This window comes from Pyxicephalus adspersus, chromosome 1 (assembly GCF_032062135.1).
Source record: "Pyxicephalus adspersus chromosome 1, UCB_Pads_2.0, whole genome shotgun sequence".
NCBI classification, from domain to species: Eukaryota; Metazoa; Chordata; class Amphibia; order Anura; family Pyxicephalidae; genus Pyxicephalus; species Pyxicephalus adspersus.
In genome coordinates, this window is record NC_092858.1 from 5,848,640 (window position 1) to 5,874,748 (window position 26,109).

Here is a 26,109-nt window from a genome sequence, read left to right on the forward strand (position 1 = left end):
TCCTGTAAACATTTGGTGAGCTGATAAATTAGCAATACACTCCTATCAGTTCTCAATCCCAGCTCTCTATGCAGACTATGAGAAATTTCCCCTATGTTATGGAGAAGATAAGAAGGCTAAAGTCATATCTTGGAGAATTAAGGCTGCTCTTTGTACAGAATGGTCAGTTATCACTTCCATTTTACAACAATACATGTGTTACTGGAAGGATCGACAAAGGAAAAAAAGGCCTACAAAGAAAAGAAAGAAAACTAAGGGGATCACCAAATTTAAAACATGGTGGACATTATTCTTGGGTTGAGAAATACTCCAAGTTTATCCTCCAATAGAAGTGTAGATGTGTCTAGATAAAAGTATGTAACGTTCATATTGAATTTATGACTCCTTGGCTAACAAGTCGATCAATTAAGATTTTTAGTGTTTTTGAGGGTTCTGATTTAATGACGCTCTCTAAGGCTAGAGAGGATACATTTTCATCAGTAATCAGGGTGATCCAGCAAGCCTGGAATGGATCTGGTCCAGGATTCAAAACATTTGCTAGGAAATAGAAAACGACTTTGAAGAAATCCATTCAAGGTTTGCTGGATCACCCAGCTTCAGTGATGATAGTGTATCCTTTTCAGCCTTGGAGAGCTTTAAAAAATCAGGGCCAAGGTTTCACATGAAATGATGAGAAACTGTCACCAGGCTGGTGAACAATGTGCAAAGTCGTACACCCAACGGCATTTAGCTCACCAATGTGCCAGATCCTCATCTGGACATGGTTCCATTCCAAACATTGCCCCCAATAACCTTTACTGAAAAACTGTTGAATACATATCCAGTTATGCAAACAAAAACCTATAAATCTAAACTCCTATATAAAATTCCTTCACATTTTTTCTTTGCAAAGATGGCTTTATAAAACTGCATCTGATTTAGTTGAAAAACGATCTACAGTAACCCCATGGTATAATATATAAAAATGGCAAACTAAAATAAAAAAGCTGCAAAAGAAATTGCAACCAAAATCCTGGCACAGCAAATTGCTGCAAACACCCTTTACCTTGGATCTACACAAGTCAGCTCCCTTTAAAGAAAAGATTTATCAGCGATTACAAACCTCCAACAAGCAGAAGAATACAAATCAAGAACCTAAAGGGTGCTAAAGATGATAAAAGATGTTGTGAGACAGTAATTCACAAGGTCAAGATAATGGTTGCCTCTCGGGGCACCAAGATGAAATCAAAGGAGTTTAGCCAACAGAGAGATGATCATGATAGATTGGCTTGAGGTACAAAGAGACACGACCAGCCGAGTGGAGGACCAAAGGACCCCCAACAAGATTTCTGACCAGTCAGCAAAAACGCTAGGAAAGGAAAAACACAAAACACATACACTGCTGTTCTGGCATTTTCTCGCCTTTCCCAGGCCTCAAGTGTGGTTAATAAACAGCCAAACTAATTAATTACAGAGTGTGAAATTAAAAGCTTTTGAAAGAGGGCAACATCTGCTGCGCATTATGTGCTGCCGGCGTGAGGGCGCCGGAATAAAGGGGCTCCATGACGAACAGAATGGTTGGTATTGGACTGATACATAAAACCAAACCCAAAGGTGACCTATGTGGTATCGACCATACAGGATCATGCAATGGGTGGCCAAAACCATTTTTTGTCCTGTTTTTGGATATCTGTGGAGAAGACTGCTGGAGCTCCTGGAACTCACTACCATTACAAATCAATGATCCTTTTTGCAGAATTGCCTGCTGGGGTCACACAACAACTACAACCCAAAAACGGCTGAATGGAGCAGCATAAAGTGTCCCCCATCTGTGTTTCATTGCCCCCAGCATTAAACCCATTGGTTTCCACACCAGAGGTTTTTTCTTTTTGCCTCATCGCATCTCTCTTCCCCTGATTTCAGTCAGTTGTTTGGATGAGAGCTCAGAGCTGCACTCGATAAACCTCCCACAGTTCAGAGGGTGGATTTCATCATCTGCGCTGGTGTCTCATTCTCATCACCAGTCCAGGAATGATCTATTGCTTGTCTCATCTTTACCTTCAATTTACTTGTGGTTTTAGTTCAATTCTTTTTTTTTATATTACTCACTGCCAAAAAAAGAAGACAGACAGTACCGATAACCCGACCTTGTGAAATTACGGCAGATTTGCAGACGGTGAGATAATTTCTAAGAACTCCAGCAAGGGGGGAATGATTGCTGTTACTCCTAGCAACAAATTAACTTTGGGGAACAGTGAATTAAACATTTTTTTAATATAAAACAGATCCATGTAACATTTACAGCCATGGACAGGGAGGTTTTACATTGGAGATATTTGGCATTTATATAAAACCTGGTGGAGCAGCCTGTTAGCCGCCCTGTTAAGCAAGCACTGTACCAGGAAAACACGACCCTTCACCTTCTTTAACATGCTGGGTGTTGGAGAGCTCGGAGTGTAAACTCAGCAGCCCATCAGCATTATCTATGATGGATCAGGTCCGTGATCCTAAAACTGCGGGAAATTCACCAGCAACAGGACCATTAAGGAGCAATGGCCTGCCTCTATGGCGGTTCCACCTTGCATAAACTTGGTTGTCGCAAGGAAGCGAAGACAGTGGTGCTGTAGAAGCTGGAGGGAACATTTTCTGCTTTCTTAGCAATCTTGTCATTTGTGCGCTGTCTTTTACATAGGCTTTGATGCTCCTATGCTTCCCTCTTGTTTAGGGTAACTGCTGATTTTCTTTTACGTCAGCGTTCCTCAATTAGGGTTCCTCCAGATGTTGCTAGGGGTTCCTTGAGGTCAACTTATTAGATACGAATGATCTTTTTGGCTATCTGTAAGTGTGACAGCCTTTCCACTGGTCACTAATTTAATTAGCATTCCTCCCAATGACTAATGTACTGTGAGCTTTGGATATAGTAATTATAGAAGGAATTCCCTGAAGACCTGAAAGCTATTTCAAGGGTTCTCCCATGTTAAAAAGCTTGAGAAATGCTGCTTTAGGTGGTCCAGTCTTTGTGCAACACAAGCATTACATTGGGTATGTTGCATCTAGCCAAACTGATCCTATAGCGATTGTAGTTTGGAACATATATTGGACTATAGGCTTTTTGGGGTGCAGCGGCTGGTCCTATGTACTGCACCCCTTTGATATTTCTAGGCATGGACTACAGTAAATGTCATTTTTGCATGAAAGCAGCTGGGAATGGTGCAAATGGAGGGGATGGATCTCCAGAATCAAAACTGTTGTTTCTGCTTTCATTTCAGACCCGAGAATGGATCAAATGGGGACCGGAATTCATTTATGATATGCGATAATGCACTGCATAGGTTTGATCGCTGCCTAAAATAATTGGTGACCCTACCATGAAAGTCCTTGTTTAGACACTTTCTGCCATAGTAAGGCTATATACCTGTCTTGAAATTGTTACTTGTGTTTTCACCCTATGGCGACCCCATGCAGACATGCCAACACACATTTGCTGTTGCCAGCAAAACCCAGCCAAGAATTTCTATACAGCCATTGCTCCTGATATTAAACATAGAACGAAAAACAAAAAAGGTGAAAACCAGTATTTTATTTTTGAAAAATGGCAATTTTTATAATGCACTGTTCTTTAGCAAATCAATTGTCACACAGTTAGGATTTTCATGTACTTCAAGTCTTTCCATTTGCACTGCCTTACTGTAGAGGGCGGCTAATGGAGTTTTCTTTCTTTTCTTTTCACGCCCAACTAGTACTGAAGTTCATTTTTGTACAATATTTTCAGCACAGTTTTTTTTCTTTTCCTAAGGAAAAATCTGCCCTATTATCAGTCACAATTTAGCAGAGTCAATTATTGTATAGCCCCACAGATCTGGTAATGAAGATTTAATTTGTGTGTATATGTATTATTAGCAAGGGGTTACTTTCAATTGGGTATTCAGTTTAATTAGCAAAACAAGGGCAGGCAGCTATAGCGAGAGGCCTCCTGCCAGGCTGTGCCGAGGATAAGCGGTCGGCTCAGCATTTCATGGATGGCCGTCCGCCGTCTGATGAGGCGTGATTGCGGCACCTTGGCCTATTGATGATGATTAGTGCTCTCAAATGAAGCTTGCTATGGGTTTTGCAATTGCCTGGTAATCAGGTGGCTGGGCACGGCAGCTTCAGACCGCCATGTACTATTTATTTTACCCAGAGCATCTGCAATAGAGCTAACCAAGCACAACAGCTGGCATACTTATGGGGAGTGAGGATATGGCTGTGCCGTCACCTTATGCCTTATATAAATAGACAAAGTTATGAAAGAACATAAAATATGGTATTTATTTAAACCAAGGGACTGCATCTTACAAAGATATGCTCAATCAGGATCCCTACAGAGGTTGCTGGGGATTCCAGATTTAATAATGCCTGGGGCCAAAACCATATGGAAGGGCCAGCTGAATGACTCTAACTATAGTTGCCGATTGTGGTGGCATTTAAGACATAACTGTAAAGGGGCACCAATGAAGAAGGCTTTTTACCAACTGAACCCCAATAAATTGGTTTAAGCAGGGATTCCCTGAGATCTGAAGTTAATTACAATGGTTTCTCAAAGGTAAAATGATAGAAAAACATTTAAATGGTGTCCATTGTTGCTGAGGTGTCCAAGGGCTAGCTGCCTCCCCATTTGCTTGTGGCAAACTGGCCCCCATTCATACTAACTGGTAATGTAAATCAGCAAGGAACACTAACAACTAGCAACTAAAAGAAGAGTTCCGTGTTGTTCACAAAAACATCAGGTATAGATGGCAGTAATGTGTTGTTACTGTAAATGGCTTCCATTGGCTGCTGGTAGTTCGAAAGAGCTCCATGCTGTTTTACAATAGCCTAGCGGAGAGGCACCCAATCAAAGAATAGGCATTTCCAATCAATGATTAGATCTATAGATATCAGATATAATGTTTCTTTGACATAAATCTACTGAAAACATCAGCCAATGGATGGCAGCGTATATGGTTTTTTACCTTACAGGCATCAGAAAACGTCCGCCATCTTTAATAAAGAACCAATCCCAATCTATAAATATGATTTCCATTTAAAGCCTCCCTGGGAATAACTCCCATAAAAGCCCAACAAGCATGTGAACGGTCACTCAACACAAAAGCCCTCACACCCTATTGTGTTTCATTGCTCGCAGTTGTCTCGTGATAAATAATTCCTTCCTCTATGACGAAAACCGTTGCCTGAGCCGCCAGGCAGAGCACCACGGCACACGGACACCGAAACATCTCATACTTAAAGGGGGATATACCGTACTGTGGGATCCAGACGGCACAGAATCCATCTGTTAAGCTGCATAGTGCTTCACTTAGGGGATTTACAGCGCCAATAAAAATGGATTAGGGACACGATCATGTAAATGCGAAAGATATGGTCGGCGGGTTTATAGAGCTTTTGTACAAACAGTGCAAATGTGACAGACATTCAGAGTAACTCTAGTCTTCCCGAACAATCAGCCATGAAACCTAAGACTCCCCTCAGGCTGATCTTAGCTTTCTACAAGGCATCTTAAGCCCGTCATAGATCACGGTGACATGTCCTATGGAGGCGTTAAGCAGCTATGCTATTGTTTGGCTTCCACCAATGCTCTGCCAGATGAAACAAGTAAATAAAAAATAGCACAGCCCGAAAAGAGGACCAGTTGTAACTGGGTCTATGATAAAAACTAAATATCAAATGCTAACTTGGTCAATGTATTCCTTAATTAAACCTAACTCGGGGCAAACAGCCAAGTACACCATTGTTTTATCTTCCACTTCTATATCTGTCTATCTAGTTCTAAGAGTTACACAGCACAGCCCAGACGGTGACCTGAACTTTTTGTTCTGCGTTAATTCAACACAGCTAGGTCACCTTTATACCCGTAGGAGGTGAATGGATAGTAAAGTTTTGTAAATCTGCCTGGGGTTTAGCTTTAAAATTGGTAACTTTGTAAGAGTGTGAGCCAGAAGCCAACAGAAGTGTGGACAGCTGTTACTCTGCAAGCTGCCTGACGGTACACAGCTAAAAGGGTATATACTGGCTTGGTGCCATTCAGGGCAAAATGACAAAGGTTTCTTTAAAAACCAACTGACTAGATCCACTCATACTCACTTGTGTTCCCATCTTGCTCCAACAGAGCTCTTGGTTACAATGATGTAATTAGAAATCATGGAACCCTGTAGCAAACCTTTGGATGGGACCCCATACCTTCAGAAAGGAAGAGGAGAGGCAATTACTGGCACTCCTGCAACCTGTGTGCCTGTGTCCAGGGCTACCTAACTAGTGACCCCAGCTGTGATAGTTATGGGCCCTCACACACCTAATAGAACACATATTGTGCACTAAACACATACCTACCTGGTCTCTTTCTGGAACCCTTTAATCCTACAAAACGTATCCCCTGTGATGTGCTCTCTCCTACTGTAATGCCCTCCTATCTTTGGAGATTCTATTGGCCAACAGTGGGGCTAAATCTACAGGATGTGGCCCATAAAAACCATTTAGCTGCCAAAGTGGCCACTTTCTTCCATCTTGTGGCAAAAGGGATAAGTAGAAGGGGCATAGGCAGCAATCAGTCAAAAAAAATATTCCCAAGGGCCTTCTCCCTGTGACTGTAATAAGGTAATAGTGGTGATAGCTACTAGCTATGGTGGATCATGTAACCTTCTCCTATTATAAAGTGCTTGGACCTGTGTAGCCTTAGTGGTTCAGAGCTTACACAGGGCTATGACTGCAGACTTGAAGAGCAATAATGTGCAAAGTCATTATTATTAGGTTGGGTGGGGTTTAATGAGACTTTACCTTGACCAAATATCCACTCTTTCTGTACACTGAACTAAATAATGGATTGTATAGCCCATTCATAAAACTAAGACAACTTTGACAGCCTTGGGTATTCTCTTTACCTAAAACAGCAGAGAGAATTCCATGATTGGACGAGAGGCTGGTCATGTGACCGATCAGCAGAGCTGAGAGAATTCCATGATTGGACGGGAGGCTTGTCATGTGACCGATCACATACCGGGGATCTGCCGCCATATTTAAAATTTTTCCCTATATTTGGGCTTTTTTGTTCCAGAACAGTTCATTCAAAAAGCAGGTTAATGGCTGTAGTAAGACCATACCAAGACCTAAATAAAGACATGTATTGTATTCAGCATGCTTACATTGTACTAATACCTTCTCACTTTTCACTTCTCACTTAGTTACCTAGTTACATAAAAAATCCTCATAAATACTAAAAATGATTTGAACAAGCTGCTATGGGTAAAATCAGAATTTATAAAGCTGTCACAAGATTCAGTCTCTTTAGGTTTCTTCGCCTAAACATTCTGATTGGAGCCGATCAGTCTTGTATGGAACACAAAAGCGAGAGCAGTGCCGAGGTGAAAATCCATCTGCTGGCCTCCCTAATATTTCAGCCATGGGCCCAGCACAGGAGATAATCAGAGGATGATTATTTATTGTTCACGCTGGAAGACTTTCAATTTACAGATCTGCAGAACTGTCACAGAAAGTAATCGATATAAGGCTGCTCTTTAGTAGAGGGGCCTCTTTATTCTACAACTAAAAATATGCGTTCACTATGTGTGATGTGTGGGCTTACAAACTAATATACTAAAGGATATCATTTCATCCAATCCTGATCTGCTTCATGTGAATTTATAATGTGGAACAATATCCTAATGTAGGAAATGAGTGCCACACTTTTCAATTTGCTCCAGTCTTTCTTTTTAATATAAATAAATCTAAAATGTTTGCAATTTTTTTATGATAATGGTTAATTATTTTTTATATCATTCATTTCAATTAGCAGGTCAACCTAAATCTTTCATTTTCGTTCTTGGTAAATAGATAGTTAACAGATAGTTAAACCCTTGGAAAGTTTCTTCTACATTATATTGCCAAAAGTTTTTGGAAACCTGACCATCATGTCAATGAATTTGTAAAGCTACGTACACACGTCCAATGGTTCTTGCCCGATAATCGGCTTGGGGCTGATATCGGACGAGAATCTGGCATGTGTACAGCGCCCGTCGTCCATCGTCCAAATGACCGTCCTGGCGGATCCACGAACGGTGGATGACAAACGATCCTAATAGGAGTGAAGGGGGAGAGTGCGCAGCAGGGTGCAGCTCCCTCATTCTCCCCCTCCCCTCTCCATAGAGCAGAACGGTGCTGTATGTACAGTGCAAATCTTAGTCATTGGAAAGGATCGTGAAAGATCCTTTCCAACGACAACAATTGCACGTATGTATGCAGCTTTAGAATTTCCAAAGCCACGGCCATTAATATGGTGGTTCCTCGTTTGTGACTATACCAACTTCAATTTTTTGAAGAAAATCTTCGGCAATGTTTCGGAGGATATCTATGGGAACTTGTGCCATTTAGCCAAAAATATGTGGTATAGATTTGGATTCTGGAGAAGAAAAGACCAACAATTGTCATTCCAATGTATCTGTTTTGTAGGGTTGAAGTCATGGCTTTGTGCAGTACACTGCCATTCCTTCATGCTAAACCCATCCAACCTTTATGGAGTTGGCTTGGTACACAGGGGTGCAGTCATGCTGGAACAGAAATGGTTCTTTGCCAATCTGTTCACACACAGTTAGAAATAATTTTGTATGCTGTAGCATTAGCAGGAAACATCTGACCTCAATAATTTGGAACCATGTCCATATACTTGCATATACAGCTCTCCTTATCCTCCAATGAATAATGTAAAATGGAAAAAAGGAAACTATGCTGGAAATGCTGTTGGAGTTTCCTGTGATTCCAAGACACTAGAACACTTGCCTGGGTTGCTCCCCCTAACTCAAGTCACTTTTGATGAAAAAAACTGAAATTGATTCTATGGACCTGATTTTCCAAGACAGGAGAAGATAGACAATCATGGGGGATCCAGGATTGAAAACATTTGCCAACTGGAAACACAGATGCATAAAATAAGCTGAAGCAGGGAGATTCTTGCATTGCAGGATCTCAGGTACAGTTTCCTCTCTGGGAAGCAGAAGAATGAGCGAAAGCATTATCAGATCTCACTTCAAACTGGGTGAAACTAGAAGTCAGAGGCAGCAGTGGCCTAAATGATCTTAAATATATAAAGGAAAGGAATGAGGGACAGCAAAGAGACGGAATGCAAAGGAAACGGGCTACCTAAGAAAAGGGTATATTTGCAGGGTGCACACAGTACACATTTTGTATGTTTCCTATCTTAATTTTTTTCAGCCAAGGGTCCATTTTAAACTGAGGTATAACAGGTCCCCTTTAAGTCTAAGGTCAGTGTCCCACGGAATACAGTTATCTGGGTAAGGTTACAGAGGTTCAGGGTGATAAGCCAGCTTGGCATTCATGTTGATAAATGCCCTTACAAGATGTGAGTTTGTCTAACACAATTTGTAGCCCTTCAAGCAGAAGTGAAAAGGACGGAGTATATCAATATCGACAACTGTGTCTTTAGGAAACCGTCTCTATTCCGTTTGGTGGCAGGACGTAAGAAATAATTACTCACTGAAAGGTTATTCATAATTTTTAAATGAGTTAATTAGTAAACCCAGCCAACTCTCCTTATTGCAGTAATTAATAATTGATTATGTAATAAATTAAACACAATTTTTCATCAAAATCTAATTAAATATCTTTTTTTCTCTCTCTTGTTGATGAGATCAGATAGAATCTTTTTGTTAAATATGTTTGTAGAAAGCCGAACGGATTAATTTGAATTTTAATCATTCATGGCTTTTTTAGAAGTGACTAATTATGGTTAGCAATTATAGCGGTTAAACTTGACCAGAATTAACGGTCCTTGTGACGGATACGATGGGTCAGTGCGCAAAGGTCATGGATTTACTTATGATGGAACGGGTAAACAGAAACAATGAATCAGCCTTTTTGGTTTGGAGGATACAGGTGATTGATTAGCTAGTGGTTACTAATCTATTAAATATTTTGTGTGGACATTACATGGAATCAAGTTGGCTGCATCAGTTAGATGTAGAGGCTTCCTTTTCAATGATATCACAATTCTGAATAGATAGGCAACATTCCCAGTGATGTCACTGGGAAGTAATGAATGGATAGGCTGCATTGTTAGTGATGTCACTGGTCTCTAGCAAACGGATAGGCTGCATTCTAAGTGATGTCATTTGGTCCTATGAAAAACAGAAAAGGTTGTATTCTTAGTGATGTCACAGATCTCTAGTGAATCGATAGGCTGTACTGTCAGTGATGTCACCGGTCTCTGGTGGATAGATAGGCTAAATTACCAGTGATATCACTGCTATCTTATAAATGGGTAGGCTGCATACTCCAGAATATCGTTGGGATATATGGATAGGCTTCATTGCCAGTAACATTGTTGATCTCTAGTGGATGCATAGGCTGCATTCTTAATGAGATCACTAGGTATGAGTGAATTGATAGGTTGAATTGTTTTGATGTCAATGTTCTTTCTTCGGGAATATGGGCTAATATTCCAAGTCCCTCAGGTTTATTGGTGGCCTATAAATGGAGAAGTTGCATTTTTGGTGATGTTACTGGTTTTGGGACAATGGATAGGTTGCATTGTCAGGGATCCTATTGGTCTTTTGTGAATGAATAGGCTACGTTCTCATTGATGTTACTGGTCTTCAGTCAATGGATAGGCTACACTGGCATTGATCTCGAGTGAACTCAATGATGTCACTGGAAACTAATAATTGGATAGGTAGCATTGCCAGTGATGTCACTGGTCTCTGGTGGACGGTAAAATTAATTACTCAGTGATGTCATGTTATATTCAATAGGTAGACCGTATTATTAGTTAGGTCCCTGGTCTCCAGAGCATAGGTTGCATTTCCAGTGATCTCACTGGTCTCTAGAGAAGTAATATGCTTCATTCCTAATCATGCCACTAATCTCTGCTGAATTACACAGCTTGTATCTATTTATTAGTGGTTCAGCACACATCAGTTGGTATCAATTTTGTGGGAAACCTGAATTCTAGAGGTAAAAATAAATAAATAGCAGACACTTACCAATGAAATAGGCCAGGAGGATCACCAGTGTGACAGAGATAATGATAGCACTTAGCGCCGCACATTTCCAATTGCAATATTTGTACGGCTTCTGCAGGTTAAAGGCAGGTCTTGAGAAAGTGCTTCGTGGAAGTGGCCGGGGTGGTGGGGAGTACACAGTGCTGGAGGTCAGGGGATATCCCGGAGATGTTGTACAAAACAAAGGAGAGGTGCCTCCGGGTTTAAAGAGAAAGTGCCTGCAAGAAAGAAGGAAAAGCAGATCAGATACTGACTGACTGCTGATGGCTCATTTATGGTGTCCCTCAACCCTCATGCACAAGCAAACAGTATATATAAGTTTTAGATATTCATATGATTTTTTTCAATTATAAACAAATGTTGCACTGATTGTCCATCAATTTTGTTGGAAAATAAATAGAGACGTAAACAAACTATATTGGAGTCCCCATTCCCCTAGGAAGCTTTCATTCATTGGTAGAAATCCACTGGTATTCCAAATGCAGGGCCCCTTGAAATGGTACAACAATTGGGAAATATGTAAAAAAATCTCAATGGAAAAAGGCAAGGATCAAGTGTCCATATGGTTTAAATTCGGCAAGCTTCCCTGAGCCGAAGACTAATGACTATGACTATAGAGTCTGGAACTTTCTACTGAGGTCTTCAGATATTGTACTCTGTACTCTTGTACTCTTGCAGTATTTTGGAAACCAAATCTTTGGGGACCCCAAAACAAAGACAAAACAGCCCTTGTGTTCCAAAACATTGACCGAACACCTTGAGGGATCCAAATAATTGGCTTTAGGATCCATTGTAAAAACACAATCAGAGGAACGTTGCCAATGGGTTTCTACCTTTAAGAGATGGGGACTACAGTAACATCCAAGACAATCACTACAATGAACTATAGTAGCAACACAAAGCATGCAACATTGTTAACTGAAAGAAAGCTAATTATTCTAAACAGTGTACATTTCAGAAGAGAAAATGTAAAATAAAAATAAAATCACTTTAACCAACAGCAGATAAAAGCACAGAGTGAAGCTATTGAAATTTCTGTGAATGTTTTTAGCCTACGTGGACTGAGGAACTGTCTCACCCTTATGGAGGCCAGCTAGTGCAGACAGGGATATTTTGCCAAATATGTGCCTTAGTAGTAAACTCTTTTGATATTCTTAAATATATTCAAATGTTAATTTTATCTAAATTGTCTGCAGAAATATAAATTTGATGTAAATTGTATAGAGCAGTGTTTCTCAACCAGGGTTCCTGGGGGTTCCTGGAGCAATGAGCAGTTTGTGGCTCTCAGTTCAGTTTAAGTGACCCCCAATGATCATTTTTGCTATCTGTAAGGGTGACATTCTTCCCAATAGCCAGCAATATAAGAGGCATTCATCCCACTGACCACCACACTAATATACTGTGAGCTGTGGGTATAGTAATTATAGAAGGGGTTCCCTGAGACCTGAAAGGTATTTCAAGAGGTTCCCCTATGGTAAAAAGGTTGAGAATCACTGATCTAAACATTTATTAATAAAATTGTCAAAGTCTGCACTGGGTGGCTGGAGTGGAGATCTGTTCAAAATTAGCTTGAGCACTGAAGGGTCCTTTATGAAGTTGTCTTATCATTCAAAATAAGAACAATGAAAGTCTTACCAGAACACTTGATGGCACTGCTGGGTGATACCATGTATTCTTTGCATGTTTTCATTTTATTGATTTATTACTATTTATTTATTGTTATTATTATTTATTTATTGAGTTATTGTGCGGACTTTCTTTCTTATCCAATCAGAATGATGGAGCCTAACCAAGTTGCGGTTGTGGAATTGGAGTGACGGTTGAGGGTTTGGCTCTGCAGATTTACTGGGAGGTTCTGGATTATACGAATCAGAGACTCTTAAATCACATATATGTATTTCAGTTTTGAGTTTTGGAATTGATTTGGGGCCCCTCCTGGCTGCCTCCAGGGTCCTTGTGCAGTGGCACACTTTGTACCTCCCTATGTCTACCCCTGTTAACAACTGCCCATCATGTGCATGGGGTCTATGTTTAACAAGCGGTTTAAAAGAAAAACCCATGGGGATATATTACACAAAAGAACAAGTAAATTCCAGATGGGGTAAGGGGGGGCAAGTAAATCATCAGGCTACTGAAGCCAAAATCTTGCATGCAATGACTGGTTTAGTCCAATGGAAGGCTCACCCAGCAAACAAGAATATAGTCTGTGACCATACTATCAGAAGTAATAACATATTCTTAACAAACAGTAAAAAAGTTATACCGTTGATCACAACCATAGACACCAAAGTGAGATTTTTAGTTTGTTTCTAACAGCTCAGAAACATCAGCCATGTGTTCACATTGCAGCCTGGCAAGATTTGTTCTCCATAAAATGTAATAGGGAAAAGCAAAGATTTTAGTGCTAACGTTGTGACCTTATTGAGATTAACTTCTCAACAATGCCTATAGCTGCTAAGGCGAATGAGGGTTCATTATAAAGTGATTTTACTGTTTAGAATATATTATTAATATTATGTTCATAGTTTGAGCACGGGGACTTTTGGCTCAGTTCTCTGATATTTTGAGGCCAATTGAGAGTAATATGAAATGTTCCTTCTTAAAAAAAAAGGTCCAAGACTTATTTGCATACATCTTTTCCTATATGGTTTATATGGTTTCTTGCATCTGCCTCAAGCTGGAGTAACCAATCAAACCTAAACCTGTACTGAGGATATATGACAAATCTAAAATTGAATGTGATTGGCTAAAAGAGGTGATCAATACATTTCATTTAACAGAATGTATGAACATTCACCATGTACAGTTCTGTATACAGTAGTCCAATGTTGTTGGTTTGGCAGGGCCAGTTGTTTCTTGTATCACCCAGCGGTGCCAATGTCTGGTAAGTGCAGCGAGTAGAGAGGAAGGAAAGGTGAGGAGATGAAGTTCATGCAAAATGGCAGACAATCAATAGGATGTGTCACATACCCATCATTGTAAGCACCGTCATGTCGGGAGGTGGGGAGGATGTCCATTTCAATAAAGTTGTCCTGCAATGTCTCTAGGAATGGCTGCTTTGCTATGTTTCTACACACAGATGGAGACATGAATGAAGGCCGTGAGTCATGCATGAAGTGACTTCTTAAATGCACCCAGTGGGCTTACAGAGTTAACATCATCAAAATACACATTTTTAAAATCTTGTGTGTAAAACTAAATATAGATACGTTTTCATACCAGTTATAACCTGTATGTGTTCCACTGCCAGACCTGCTTTTAGAGAACATGTCCCTTGAAAAACATGGAGGCTCCTGTTGTTGACCTCTCCTCCTGACAATACCACCTGTCTGGCTCTAGTGCCGATTCACTACATTGCATCACCTACAGAAACAAGCTTGTGACCTTTCTACATTTTTACTGGTTTCGTGTCATTGACCCAAGGTTTTGGAGCCGGGCAATTATTCTTGTCTGGTAATAACTAGAAGGTGGTTAGCAATGGACACATCAAGACACCACTCAAACCAGTGGCCACCAAAAAACCAGGAGTGGTCAGGACCAAGACGTGGTTGGGTGATACCGCCTTGATGACATTTCAGAAGGTTCAAACCCTTTACCAACCCACTCAAAACTCTGAAATCCGAAAGACCCCTTTTGAAATGTGCAAAAAGATGGCTTTTGTTACCCAAAGTGACCAATACTAGAAGACCCAAAGAAACGCTATTCAGCTATAACAGTTTTGGAAGCTTTAAGTAAAGGACTGAAATGATGGCAATGCTCTGAATGGTCTTCAGAATTTGCCACCAGATATGTCCATTATGTCCTGGTAGATACCTCCAAATCTACATTGGTTTAAATGAATTACCACCCCAAGTTCTGATCATTTTGTTACTCAAAATCATTGCAAACCAGAGCAAGTTGCAGAATACATAAAACCAATACGCTGCTCACAATCATTCTGAGATATACAAAGTCCAGGTCCACTTTAGTACCTAAATGAGCAAATTTGTGAAAACCAAGGGCTTAAAAACATTGAAAAACTATGATCTCTCCATTCCAAAACAATAAAACCAACAATGAAGGAAATATAAAACAGGAGATTAGGCTGAATTATCTCAGAGCCACCAGTTCCACCTCCTACATGGGCAACATGAAGAACCTCATTGGGTTCCTTGAGGATGAGGCTCTTTGTAGTCAATAACAAAATGGCGGCATCCCCAAAATAGGACAACTAGTGTTTGTAGAACCAGAAGACACAATGTTATGATGTGAAGCCATAGCCAAGAAGAAGTAGATGTGGCCTCCATGATGGTCACCTTCACGTTGGCTTTAGTTGCCCTTTGACCTTTATATATTTAATTTTACACATCATTTAAAAATATATTCTGATGATAACAGTGCTTGCTTTGTGCATGAGGTTAGAATGACATACCAGTGATGGAGGATTTATACACACACATCAGCAATCTCTTTTACCTGGAACACTTTTCCCAGCATTTCATAGGCAGCCAATGACATAACAATAAAATACAGCCCTGTGGAGGCCAATTTTCCAAACTGGCAGAGAGGAGAGGCGAAGGTTTCGTACCGAGAACCCACTGAGCTACTTGTTTTTATTTTGTTGGATGGATGGATGAAATGAGCTTCATGTAGAGGAGTCACCCAGCTTTCACTGTGTGAATGAGGGACTCTGAGAAACCAGCAAATTCACTTTAACTGTTAACATAATCCAGAAATATTCGCTAAAATTTTAGTACAGGTTGTTGGGTCAGACTGTCTGAGAACAAAATAATGTCTGAGCAAATGATTGGTTTTATCTCGGCGTTAAACAGCATAGATGTAGACTGCACTGACATACACAAAGCTATTGAAGGAAAACACCAATGCCAATGCCTTTATCACTGAGGGACGGCACCATCTTTGTGGAGGCATCATCCAAGATCAACATCTACTTTCTACACTGTGAAGCTTGCTCATTGTTTAGTTGCGTTCATAAATATCTAAAAGGGATCACCTATAAAGTTACAATTTAATCCTGGGGAGAGGTGACTAAGTATACGCTTCCTTTTCCTGCAGCAAACCTTATTTCAAAAAAAGTCAATGGCCTGGAGCTCAAAGCTGGCACCTTAATGATAAAATATTTTTTATACTGTGACATGCAAATAATTTATTAATTAGGATTTATTGGGTAGGTTTAGGGTGGCATTTTTGTTACTTTCTTGTTCTTCCATATTGTAATTTTTCTATTTTATTAAATAATCTTCAAATGCTCCCTCTTGTGGTTACCTGCCCCTACTGTACCTGTTGCAGGTCTGAGCGAGTCCATCCCAGTATATGATTTAAAAGAAAAATATCAAAACCAAGTGTGGACATAGCCTACATGGGCCCCTGTGCAGAACTGACTTAGACCCTTACTGCCAAACTTTTTTGGGGGTCCTTGTTGGCTGAGGAGGGTCCGGGGTCCTCGTGCAGTGGAAGACTTTGCCTCTCCTGATGTGTTCCCCCGGTCAATCTACAAAAATGCTTTAGATACATAGTAACACTAAAGCTATGACCATGAGGTTGTGGTGCAGTTGCCACTTCCTCATACCAGGGAACCGTTGCCTTGGGAGAGACCCTACATGTAGCTTCTACCCATGGCAGCCCCATGGAGAATGAATGGGGGTAGCCGAATGTACCAGTTGTAAAACATGCAAATACTGGTTCTTTAAAAAAAATCATTGCGGAGTGAGTGACCGGTTAGCCACCGGGAGCTGCACAGGTTCACTCGATACCACGGTAGGTCTGAAACGCCACCCAAAGTCAATCAGTCAAGCCAAATAAAATCTAAGAGGCTCATTTATAATGCAATTTGACATTTTAATTCTTCATTGCTTGTTGTTTGAGTTTGAGTAACACCCCCACTGAAAATGTTCTTTAGGGCCCATGTCTACTAAGCTGTGCACAATGCAAATGGGCAGCCGACACACAACATTGCACAGGTTGTGCTTTGTCAGGGTTTTGCTGAAGTGCATTGGTACGGTGGGTTTGAAATACCAATAAAAGCAAAGGGCAACCCAGTGCACTAATGCATGCCTTGTATTGCTGTATATTGCAATAACGCATGGAAATGCACACACTCCTGAAATTAGCTAACAAACAATCAAACTATTTGCTGGCCATTTCTAATCTCAAACTGGAATGCAGATCGTTGATGGCTGCTGGTAAAGGTTGGATGGTTCACAATCTCTTAAAAATGCTATTTCCAATATAGTTTTTCTTTGGTGGGGGGGGGGGTTCTCCATTCTTCTTTATACATGGAAACATAATTTAATAGAAAGTATGGTGGAGGAGGGGCACAGGGCAAGCGGGGTCATGCAATGCTGGGAAACCCAAGCACATCATCACCCATCAAAATCAGTTTTATTCTGCCTGTATCATGCAATCCTATTACTAATGTCACGGTGCAGCGAAATCTGCTCCAATCAATAACCAATTAGAGGCCAGGCATCAATAAAATGTATTTTAAATGCAACAACCTTACAAGCAAACAAATATCTCATTAACCTGGATGGGGATTTACCCTGAATCCTTTGTGAAGAACAAACAATGATTTTAAGGACAGCGGTGTACATGGTGATTGGTGGTTTGTGTTTGATACAAAATTCGGTAGGCATTTTAAAAACTGATCTCTCCTGTCCATGAATACTGATGCTAATTTTAATCATTTCATTTGCAACACTCCTGAGGAAGCAGATTTTCATTAGCTGCGAAACGCGTCTCTGACTTGTTGCAACTTCTAATGCACATTGCGTGAAGATCACAGTGTGCAGTGAAATTAGAGGAAACAATTACTGTCCAGGAGAGGAGGCGGTACAACTAAAGGGAAGGCTGTAAGGCAGATTTAATAAAGAGGAGATGGGAAGGCAGATTTAACAAAGAAGAGGCAGGAGGGCAGATATAATAAAGGGCAGCGGGATGTCAGAATAAAAAAAGGATTCTGGATGGCAGAGTTAAAAAAGGGAAGGCAGAAGGGCAGAATGAATGAAGAGGAGGCTGGGGTGCAGATTTAATCAGGGAAAGGTTGGAGAGCAGAATGAGTAAAGGAAGGTTGGAGGGCAGTATTGAAAATGGAGGAGGCTGGAGGGCAGATTAAATGAAGGGAAGGTTGGAGGCCAGATTTAAAAAGGGAAGGCTGGAAGGCAGAATGAATGAAGAGGAGGCTGGGGTGCAGATTTAATCAGGGAAAGGTTGGAGAGCAGAATGAATAAAGGAAGGTTGGAGGGCAGTATGGAAAATAGAGGGGGCTGGAGGGCAGATTAAATGAAGGGAAGGTTGGAGGGCAGATTAAATGAAGGGAAGGCTGGAGTGCAGATTTAACACCTCTTGGACACCCCAGCTTCTATTTCTTTATTCCACTCACATCCTACATCGCGTGCTGGCGTGTCTGAGAGTCATTTTACCACTCTCATCGATTGGTTTCACCTCTCGCTCCCAAGCAGACAGTCTGAAGCACGGCGCTCTTTTCATTAAACACAGAGAGGCTCTAATTCTTGTTAATAACTCTTCGCCACTCTCTACACATTTTAGCCGACTTCTCTCCTTGTCGAGTTTTGTTTACAGTTCACTTTGGTGACGAGTGAAGAGCTTTGGAGTGCTGAAATGAAACTCGGATCAATGCCGGTCACAGCGCTCTCTCTCCGCGGCTTTAAATAGCTGTAGGAAGTATAAACTTCTAAAGTCTTGCGCATCATTGATAAAGTACTGCCGTTCATTAACGTAGACACGCGCATCGTCTGTTGGCAGGAGCCCAGAATCGGCCTTTTTTTTAATTTATAGGTTATGACTCACTTATATCAGAGGGTAATGGCGGCCACAGATGCTTCAGTGAACCGCCATGTTTATCTAGTAAAGAGAACCTGTCATGAACATAAACTGTAGGTCAAGGCATAGCATTTTTTTTTTCTATTCATTTGTAATGTTGATAAGAACTTTGCAGAAAACCTAACTTCAGGAAAAGCCAATATCCTACACAGTCCTCCCCCTTCCTTGGACATTATAACTTCTGGGAGTGTCTAATCACTGTCTTTGTTGTCCCAGTTTCTCCTTCACTTCCTTAACCTCCCTAAATAACCTTTAATGTAGCTGTCACAGGAATGAACCAAGAGGAATACTATTGAGTGTCAATTTCCCAACATACTGGACGGGCACTGACCTCCCTGCACTTCATAGCCAATCCTATTCTGGTCTAATTACTGCCTGTGCTGGCCATGCTTTTTTACCCCTCACCTACCTACTACATAACCCAATATGTAGCAACCAAAGAAAGAAGGAAAGAGGAAAATGTGTTGAAATGAATGGCCTGGTCACAGGTTCTCATGAAGTAAGTTACTGATATTGGAGTAAGGATGCAGCTTGGGAGTTAGGACTTAGAGACTTCATGCCTGTTCTGGGTTGGTGATTCACTAAGGAATTAGGGATAGATAAGGATGACAGTTAAAAGTCCTACATCTTCAAAAACAAGTCTACAAAACCAACATTTGTCCGGCTGAGCTCTCCTCCATGCTCTGTATATATATTGTAACATCTTCATTCAGACACTCCGTTGTTTTTGGTATTGGTCCACCAAGAAGAGGGACCTGAGGACAGAAAAAATGGGGACCAACTGCAGGCCATTCTTTTTACTGCTAGTAACCTCCAAATACGAATCATATCTGAATAATCAGCTTTATAAGGACTTGGGTGGCTGGGTTTGGTGTAAAAGACCTTGAGTGGCCTCCACTGACCTCATCCTTACTGAAGATCTTGTGTTGGTTGTGAGTCAGTTCTTCTTCTCCTTCAACACCAATACCTGACCTCACAAATGGTCTTCTAGTTCAATGCACATAAATTCTCCCAGAACATCTCATTGAAAGCCTGTCCAGGAGAGAGAAGGCTGTGACAGTGGCAACTGGAGTAGGGGGTAGCTCTATATTGGTCCATGGCCATGGTTTTGGAATGGGATGTCCCAAGGAGCTCATATAGGCGCGATGGTCAGGTTTTCACAAATGTTTGACTACATGGTGTATTGGTGTTTGGAAAGTTGAGTGGGGACCTGGGCTAGGTTGTCCTGGCCAGCATTCGCTTGATCCATAAATCTTTCTCTGAGTTATATGAAAATCTATTTTCCTTAACCCTCCCTCATATTGCCCCACCTGAACAGCAACTTTTGTATCCTTTGAGCTGTGGTGGGATTGCCATCAGGGACCAAAGGATGCTCCCGTCCATTTTTTTATTTAGAAAGCAGTGTTCTTCCATCAGGGTTCTATGTAACCCTAGGGATCCTCCAAATCTTGTTCCTCTTTCCAGGTTGCGCCAAGAAAACTGGATTACGTTTGCATATTTCCAAGCTGTATGTCCAGCGCTGCATACGTAAGAAGATGCAGATAAAGCAATGGATGTACAGATTTCAATTACCTCCCCACCAACACTAAACCTAAAAATGACTGCACGGATCCCCCCTCCACTGGCAAGAAAGGTTAAAGGTCAACCCGTGAGCAAACACAACACAGCAATTTCTCTCCAGAAAGCCATCGGTCATATCGGACTGAATAATGATCTCCAGTTCTGACCCGCGGTTATTAGCCGAGTAATATGAATGCTCGGCATAATTGCCTAATTAGAGAAAATGAGCCCAGTCACTTTTTTTTTGATTAATGTGTTATATTAAATGTCAGCTTTAGTTAGTGGTCACTGAGCGGCTGTGCGTGTAATCCGCTGTGTGATTTGCTTGTTAATTTATACAATGTGAAGGAGAACTTGGAGACCTGAAGAGAGGTCACATGGAACTTTCAGAAATCCATGGGGAGATCAAGGTTAACCCCAATCATCCTCCACACTTGGACAGTCTCTATTTGCTGAAATTTACAGAACATCTCCAGTCTGTATTCATAATGAATTCTTGAAATGCATACAAGGAACACAATATTTAGCTGCAGTGCACCAGGATTTTTTGCTGTAAATCTGGCAACCCCTCTTGAAATTTAAGTGAAGACTAAAACACATACTGGTGTTTATTGGGGTCATGCTACCCAAATACATCTTGGATATCTCATGATACAGCAAAGAAAGTAAAAGGTTTCGGAAAGCAAACCCTCTTCTGACTTTAAAAGTGAAATTCTGTCTGGACTTAATTTATTTAATCCTGATTTGCCTATGTTTAGCAGCCTATGGACTTCTCAACGTGTTCCTCAACAGTTTCCATCAAAATTTTTTGCTGGGGAATGACCAGCATCATCTACATTTCTTCCCTAACCTGACTCTCATTGCCAACTCCTTTCACTTATTGGAATTCAGTTCTACAACATGAAGGCTCAGCATCACACAAGGGCAATACCACACCTTCTGGATTCCGGAAAGCCAAGTACTACATCCTGTAGGCCCTTCCCACCAGCCTTTATCTGCCTGAAATGAAAAGAGAAGCATGGAGATCAAGTGATATCACCACCAACTATGATCTGCTGAATTGAAAAAAGAAAGACAGAGACTCAGTAATGATATCACCACCAGTTTTAATCCCTGTTTGAACCGAAAAGAACAGAGACTTATTGATATCACCACCAGCCTTGATCTGCCCGAACCAAAATGAGAAGAATGGAGACCCAGTGATATCACCACCGGCTTTGATCTGCCTGAACCATAAAGGGAAGACCGGAGACCCAGGGTTGATATTACCACCAGCCTTGATCTGCCCAAACAGAAAGAAAAAGCACAGAGACCCAATGATGAGATCACCACCATTTATGACCTGCTTAAACCGAAAAGAGAAGAATAGAGCCCCAGGGATAATATCACCACCAGTTTTGATCTTCTTGAACGAAAAAGGGAAGAACAGAGACCCGGGGATATCACCACCAACCATGATCTGCCTAAATTGATAACAAAAAAATAGATCCAGGGATGATATGTGATAATTGCATTTTCATGAGAAGAAACCAGGGAAGGCAAAATGTTAGCCCATAAAATGTAAGCTTTAAGGTGTGTCTAAATTTGTGTTCACTTTTTCCCCCTTACAGATGTAGTTTATCTTCTACTGTAAAGAGAATTTTCCACAAGTCTTTTTGCATTCCAAAGGAGGCATATCAATCAGTAAGAATTGAAGAAATCCATCAGTCAAACACAGAAAAAAAAGATAAACAGTTCTGTTGGTGAAAAGCGGATCTTCTTCATGCTAAGATTATTCCTGAAAACTTACCAAGGGGTGGAATTACATTTGAGGAGACCAGTGACCCATAAAACCATGACCTCCACTGCAAGCACTTAGTGATTGGAATTTCCTTCACTCTCAGGCTTAGGTGATGGCTTGCAGAATTCTCTCTGACAACTTCAAAGAGAACTTTAAATAACTGAAATAACTGCTGCATGGAAGTGATGGAAGCTCTATGACAGGCATGTCAAACTGGGGGTCTCTGGAGCCCATTTCTTGCTAATTTCCCAAGACGGCCGTTTGCTCTATAGACCTTGTTCCTGCTCAGGTTCCAGGGGGCTGTTTCTTTGGCACCTAACTGAACTCAACGCTGGTTGGGCTCTGCCCTAGGCTGTCGATGCTATAAGCAACATAATGCTAAAGTTTTTCAGGACAAGTTGTAGACCTATGACCTCAACATTACCTAAAGGATGACCCCAATACTAACCCCCTACCCTATATTGTACCCTAACATTTTTCTAACCAGAATTCCAAGATGAACACAAAATAGAACGATAAAGCTTTTGGCTTTCAGCAGGTACATTTTTTCTCTCCCTTTCTTTTATTGGATTTCACAGAGACTCATATGTGGACGTTACCAAAGCTTTTTGATTTAAGGAAATTATGTACAGCCCATCCCACCAGCCATGATCTGAATGCACTGCAAAGAAAAGCACCAACAATAAAATCTCTTGACCTTACATCATTAGCATTATGAAAACGGAAAAAAAAATAAGTCACACGCTCTTCCATACCTGGAAGTATGGAATTAAATGGAGCAGCACAGAAGTGATGGAAGGGTGAATATGTGTTACTAACCTGGGGATGAGGGAAAGGGGTCTTGGCTTGCATGGGCATGGCTGTGGCCATAGCATCCCCTTTGCCCCCCCGTGGCCATAACATCCCCCTTGGAAGTTTTGGCTTGCATGGCCATAGAGTATTTTCCCCTTTGAGTAAGGTGAACCTACTGTTTCTAGTTGTTTTCAAAGCATTGGTGGTCTGCTTATTGTCTTGTCAAAAGGCAAAGCTGATGATATGATGTGATATAGCGACACTTTCCTTCATACCTCCCCACCTTAGCTATGAACATATATTAGGAAACATTGTATATAGCAAGTTCCAGACTATCAATGACCAATCTTTTAACATCAACATGCCTATCTCTAGCCAGAGCACAACCTTCAAACCAGTACCCAATCCTAATGGCAGCCACCAAGCTGTACCTGGTCTCCAGAGGGATGTTGCTATTGAGGAGCCAGTTGTCCTGGGCATGGGCAGGATCCTGGCCACTCCCAGGTGGCTCTCCAGAGAGTGAGTGGTCCGTGGGGGCTGGGCTGGGATTACTGCGTGGCGTGAAGTTGCCCCTGTTCAGGGAGTTGATCGAAGCTGCATGGTGGGGGTTCGGTGGGTGTGACAGTGGCGGAGGTGGCGTCCTCAGTCTCAAATGATTCTGGAGACCCAATGGCTGATCTGAAAGAAAGTAAAAAAATTCAGTTATTTCTTGCTCCAAATTCCCCCCACATAAAAGAAACAATATTGCACTGAATGTATCTCACACACACAATAATGGTCAGAGCCAATATAAAAACGATATTATATGCCACAACAGATTATTCCCAGTCTCCCCTGAGCCACCAACACTTTGGTGCAACAACAGAATCAATGTACGATGAAGGTTCCCATGTACATTCCCTCTATTTCTCTCTCTCTGCATCTATTAACCCATCTCAAGCCCCCCAGGGATTTTTCCAATTAACATGGCAATATACGGGTCAATTTTCCACTTTGATCGAGAAGTTTATTCAATCGTTTCATAGACCATAAGTTGATTTTGAATTTCTGAATTCAATTATCCAAAAGCATAAAGGTCAGAATTGGTTAATTCCAACCAGTGCATCGCGGAAACAAGTACACCACACAACCCTTGCACTGGTGCACTAGGTTTCCATTTATTACACAGCTCAACAAAAACATGTTATTTTCACTTGCCAAGAATTCAGGTCTGCTGAATCCAGAAATGACATCAGTTTCATTGAATTGGCTCTAGTTCTTACAGGAATCGGAATAGAAGATTTTACCAACAACAAATGTTAACACCGCATATATTATCAATCTTTATTTACACCGATTTTTTGCATTTTATATATTAAACGTAGCATTATTTTCATGAAACTTTTATTTGTCTTCTTTTTATTCATACATTTTCTTTTTTTACAGAAATATGGGTTCTTCAAGTTGTTTAAATGATCCTAATGTATTTTGCTTCATTTGTAGTGAATATTCTCAGCAAAAACAGAGAAGAAACATTACAGAAGTTGTGAAACAAGCATATCTTGCATATTTTGGTATTAAACTGGGGGACCAAGATAAGTATTGGGCTCCCCATATGGTATGCAAAACTTGTGTAGAGTGTCTACGTCAGTGTTGTGTGAGGGGGTGTGGGGATTTTATACAATCCAACTTCATGGCTATGTTCAGATTGGAGATGAGGTTGCAAGTGCAGTTACCGGCTTCTGTACGCCACCAAAATTGCAGTTCAGTACCACCCACTGCCACCTGCTGTAAAATGTCCAATCGTTGGACCAGCTGAATGGTGCCAGTGGTTAACAAGGTGCCAGCTGCCGGAATCCACATGGGGCCGCTTGTTCCTGCAGCAAATCTTAACTAATCATAAGTGACCAAATGCAAATACTGCTTAAAGAAAAGTATCCACAGCTTCTAAGGCTAGTTGGAAATGAATGATTGATGACCGATTGCTCAATATTCGTTAACAAAAAAGTGCACAATGACAGGCCGAGGATTGTCGCTTGAAATGAATGACTGTCCAATTGTTCGGTATCTAATGTGTGTACAGTCGTTCAGTGATTGTGGATTGTTCTGGGATTGTTCACTTTCCCCTGTACATGTCACTTCCTCCACCGTTCAAACGATCGTATCTAGCGTGTGTACATTATTGGTGGATTATATTTGAACAATCGTATCCATACAGAATGTTCAAAATAATCATGAACTGTTGATCTGTCATTAGCCATTCGTTTTCTAACGACAATTCTTGCACGTGTGTACCTATCCTTAGACTCGGCATTTGCAAATAACCCGCTTTGCCCGCTCTCCAAACACACCTCAGTAGGAGATTCATCTAAAGAAACGCAGCTCAACGTGAAACGGGTCAGACGCCGCTTTCAACCTTCCATGAGCATTGCTTTAGAGAAGTTAAAGGGATTTTGATGGCTGATGTTTGAGTTGTGTGCCATACGATGCCCATGGACCCTAATAGAGTTCTTCTATAACCACCCACGCTCTTCTGTCGGATGACCTTGTTGAGTGGCCTGACCCCCGAAGGGCTCACATTACACCCAGATCCAAACTCTCCCCTTAATAGCTGTAGAGCTGCTGTGTTTATCGCAGCCCCGAATTTCAGATTATTATGCTTGAAGCATCTGAATCACATCATACCGCGCCGTCATTTTAACTTTGTATTTGCAAAGCGTGGCGGCTTCTTTACTTAGTACCGGCTGAATATTTGTACACCTTCTGTCAGTGTGATATGTTATGTGTATTATTTTACCGCTCTGTCCCTTCTTCGCTGCTTTCTGACCTTTATTTGATTTTATTAAATTCCTACAGCAACTTACCGCTTTTACTGCTGCCAGGGGACTACAAGTCCAAGCAAGGGCAAGCACATGGCACTATTCTAAGAGAACCTGTCTTGGTAAGAATTAGGAAGCAGAATTTTGGGGCTTTGGTTAATAAAGAATCTCTCAAAAAAACCCAACAGGCTTCCATTGCCCATCTGTGTGTTGGAGGCTGATTGGTTGATTTAGGGGAGCACAGACAGTTCTGTTCAGATGCATTGATAGAAAAGAATGTGGCTTTAGTTACTTCTGAGTTACCAACCCAAAAGAA

The 26,109-nt window shown here is 41.1% G+C and overlaps 1 protein-coding gene across 4 annotated transcripts in view; it reads right to left on the reverse strand.

Moving 5' to 3' along the window:
* TENM4 (teneurin transmembrane protein 4) overlaps nt 1-26,109 on the reverse strand; it is a 152,310-nt gene that overhangs the window by 119,416 nt on the left and 6,785 nt on the right. For 3 of the 4 annotated variants that reach the window (XM_072401479.1, XM_072401470.1, XM_072401461.1), the window contains exons 2-4: nt 23,427-23,673; nt 13,992-14,090; nt 11,004-11,239 (exon numbers count right to left, since the gene is read on the reverse strand). In XM_072401479.1, the coding sequence (XP_072257580.1) occupies nt 11,004-11,239; nt 13,992-14,090; nt 23,427-23,673 (582 nt within the window). The remainder of the gene's footprint in view (nt 1-11,003; nt 11,240-13,991; nt 14,091-23,426; nt 23,674-26,109) is intronic. The other variant, XM_072401489.1, reaches the window with a different exon arrangement.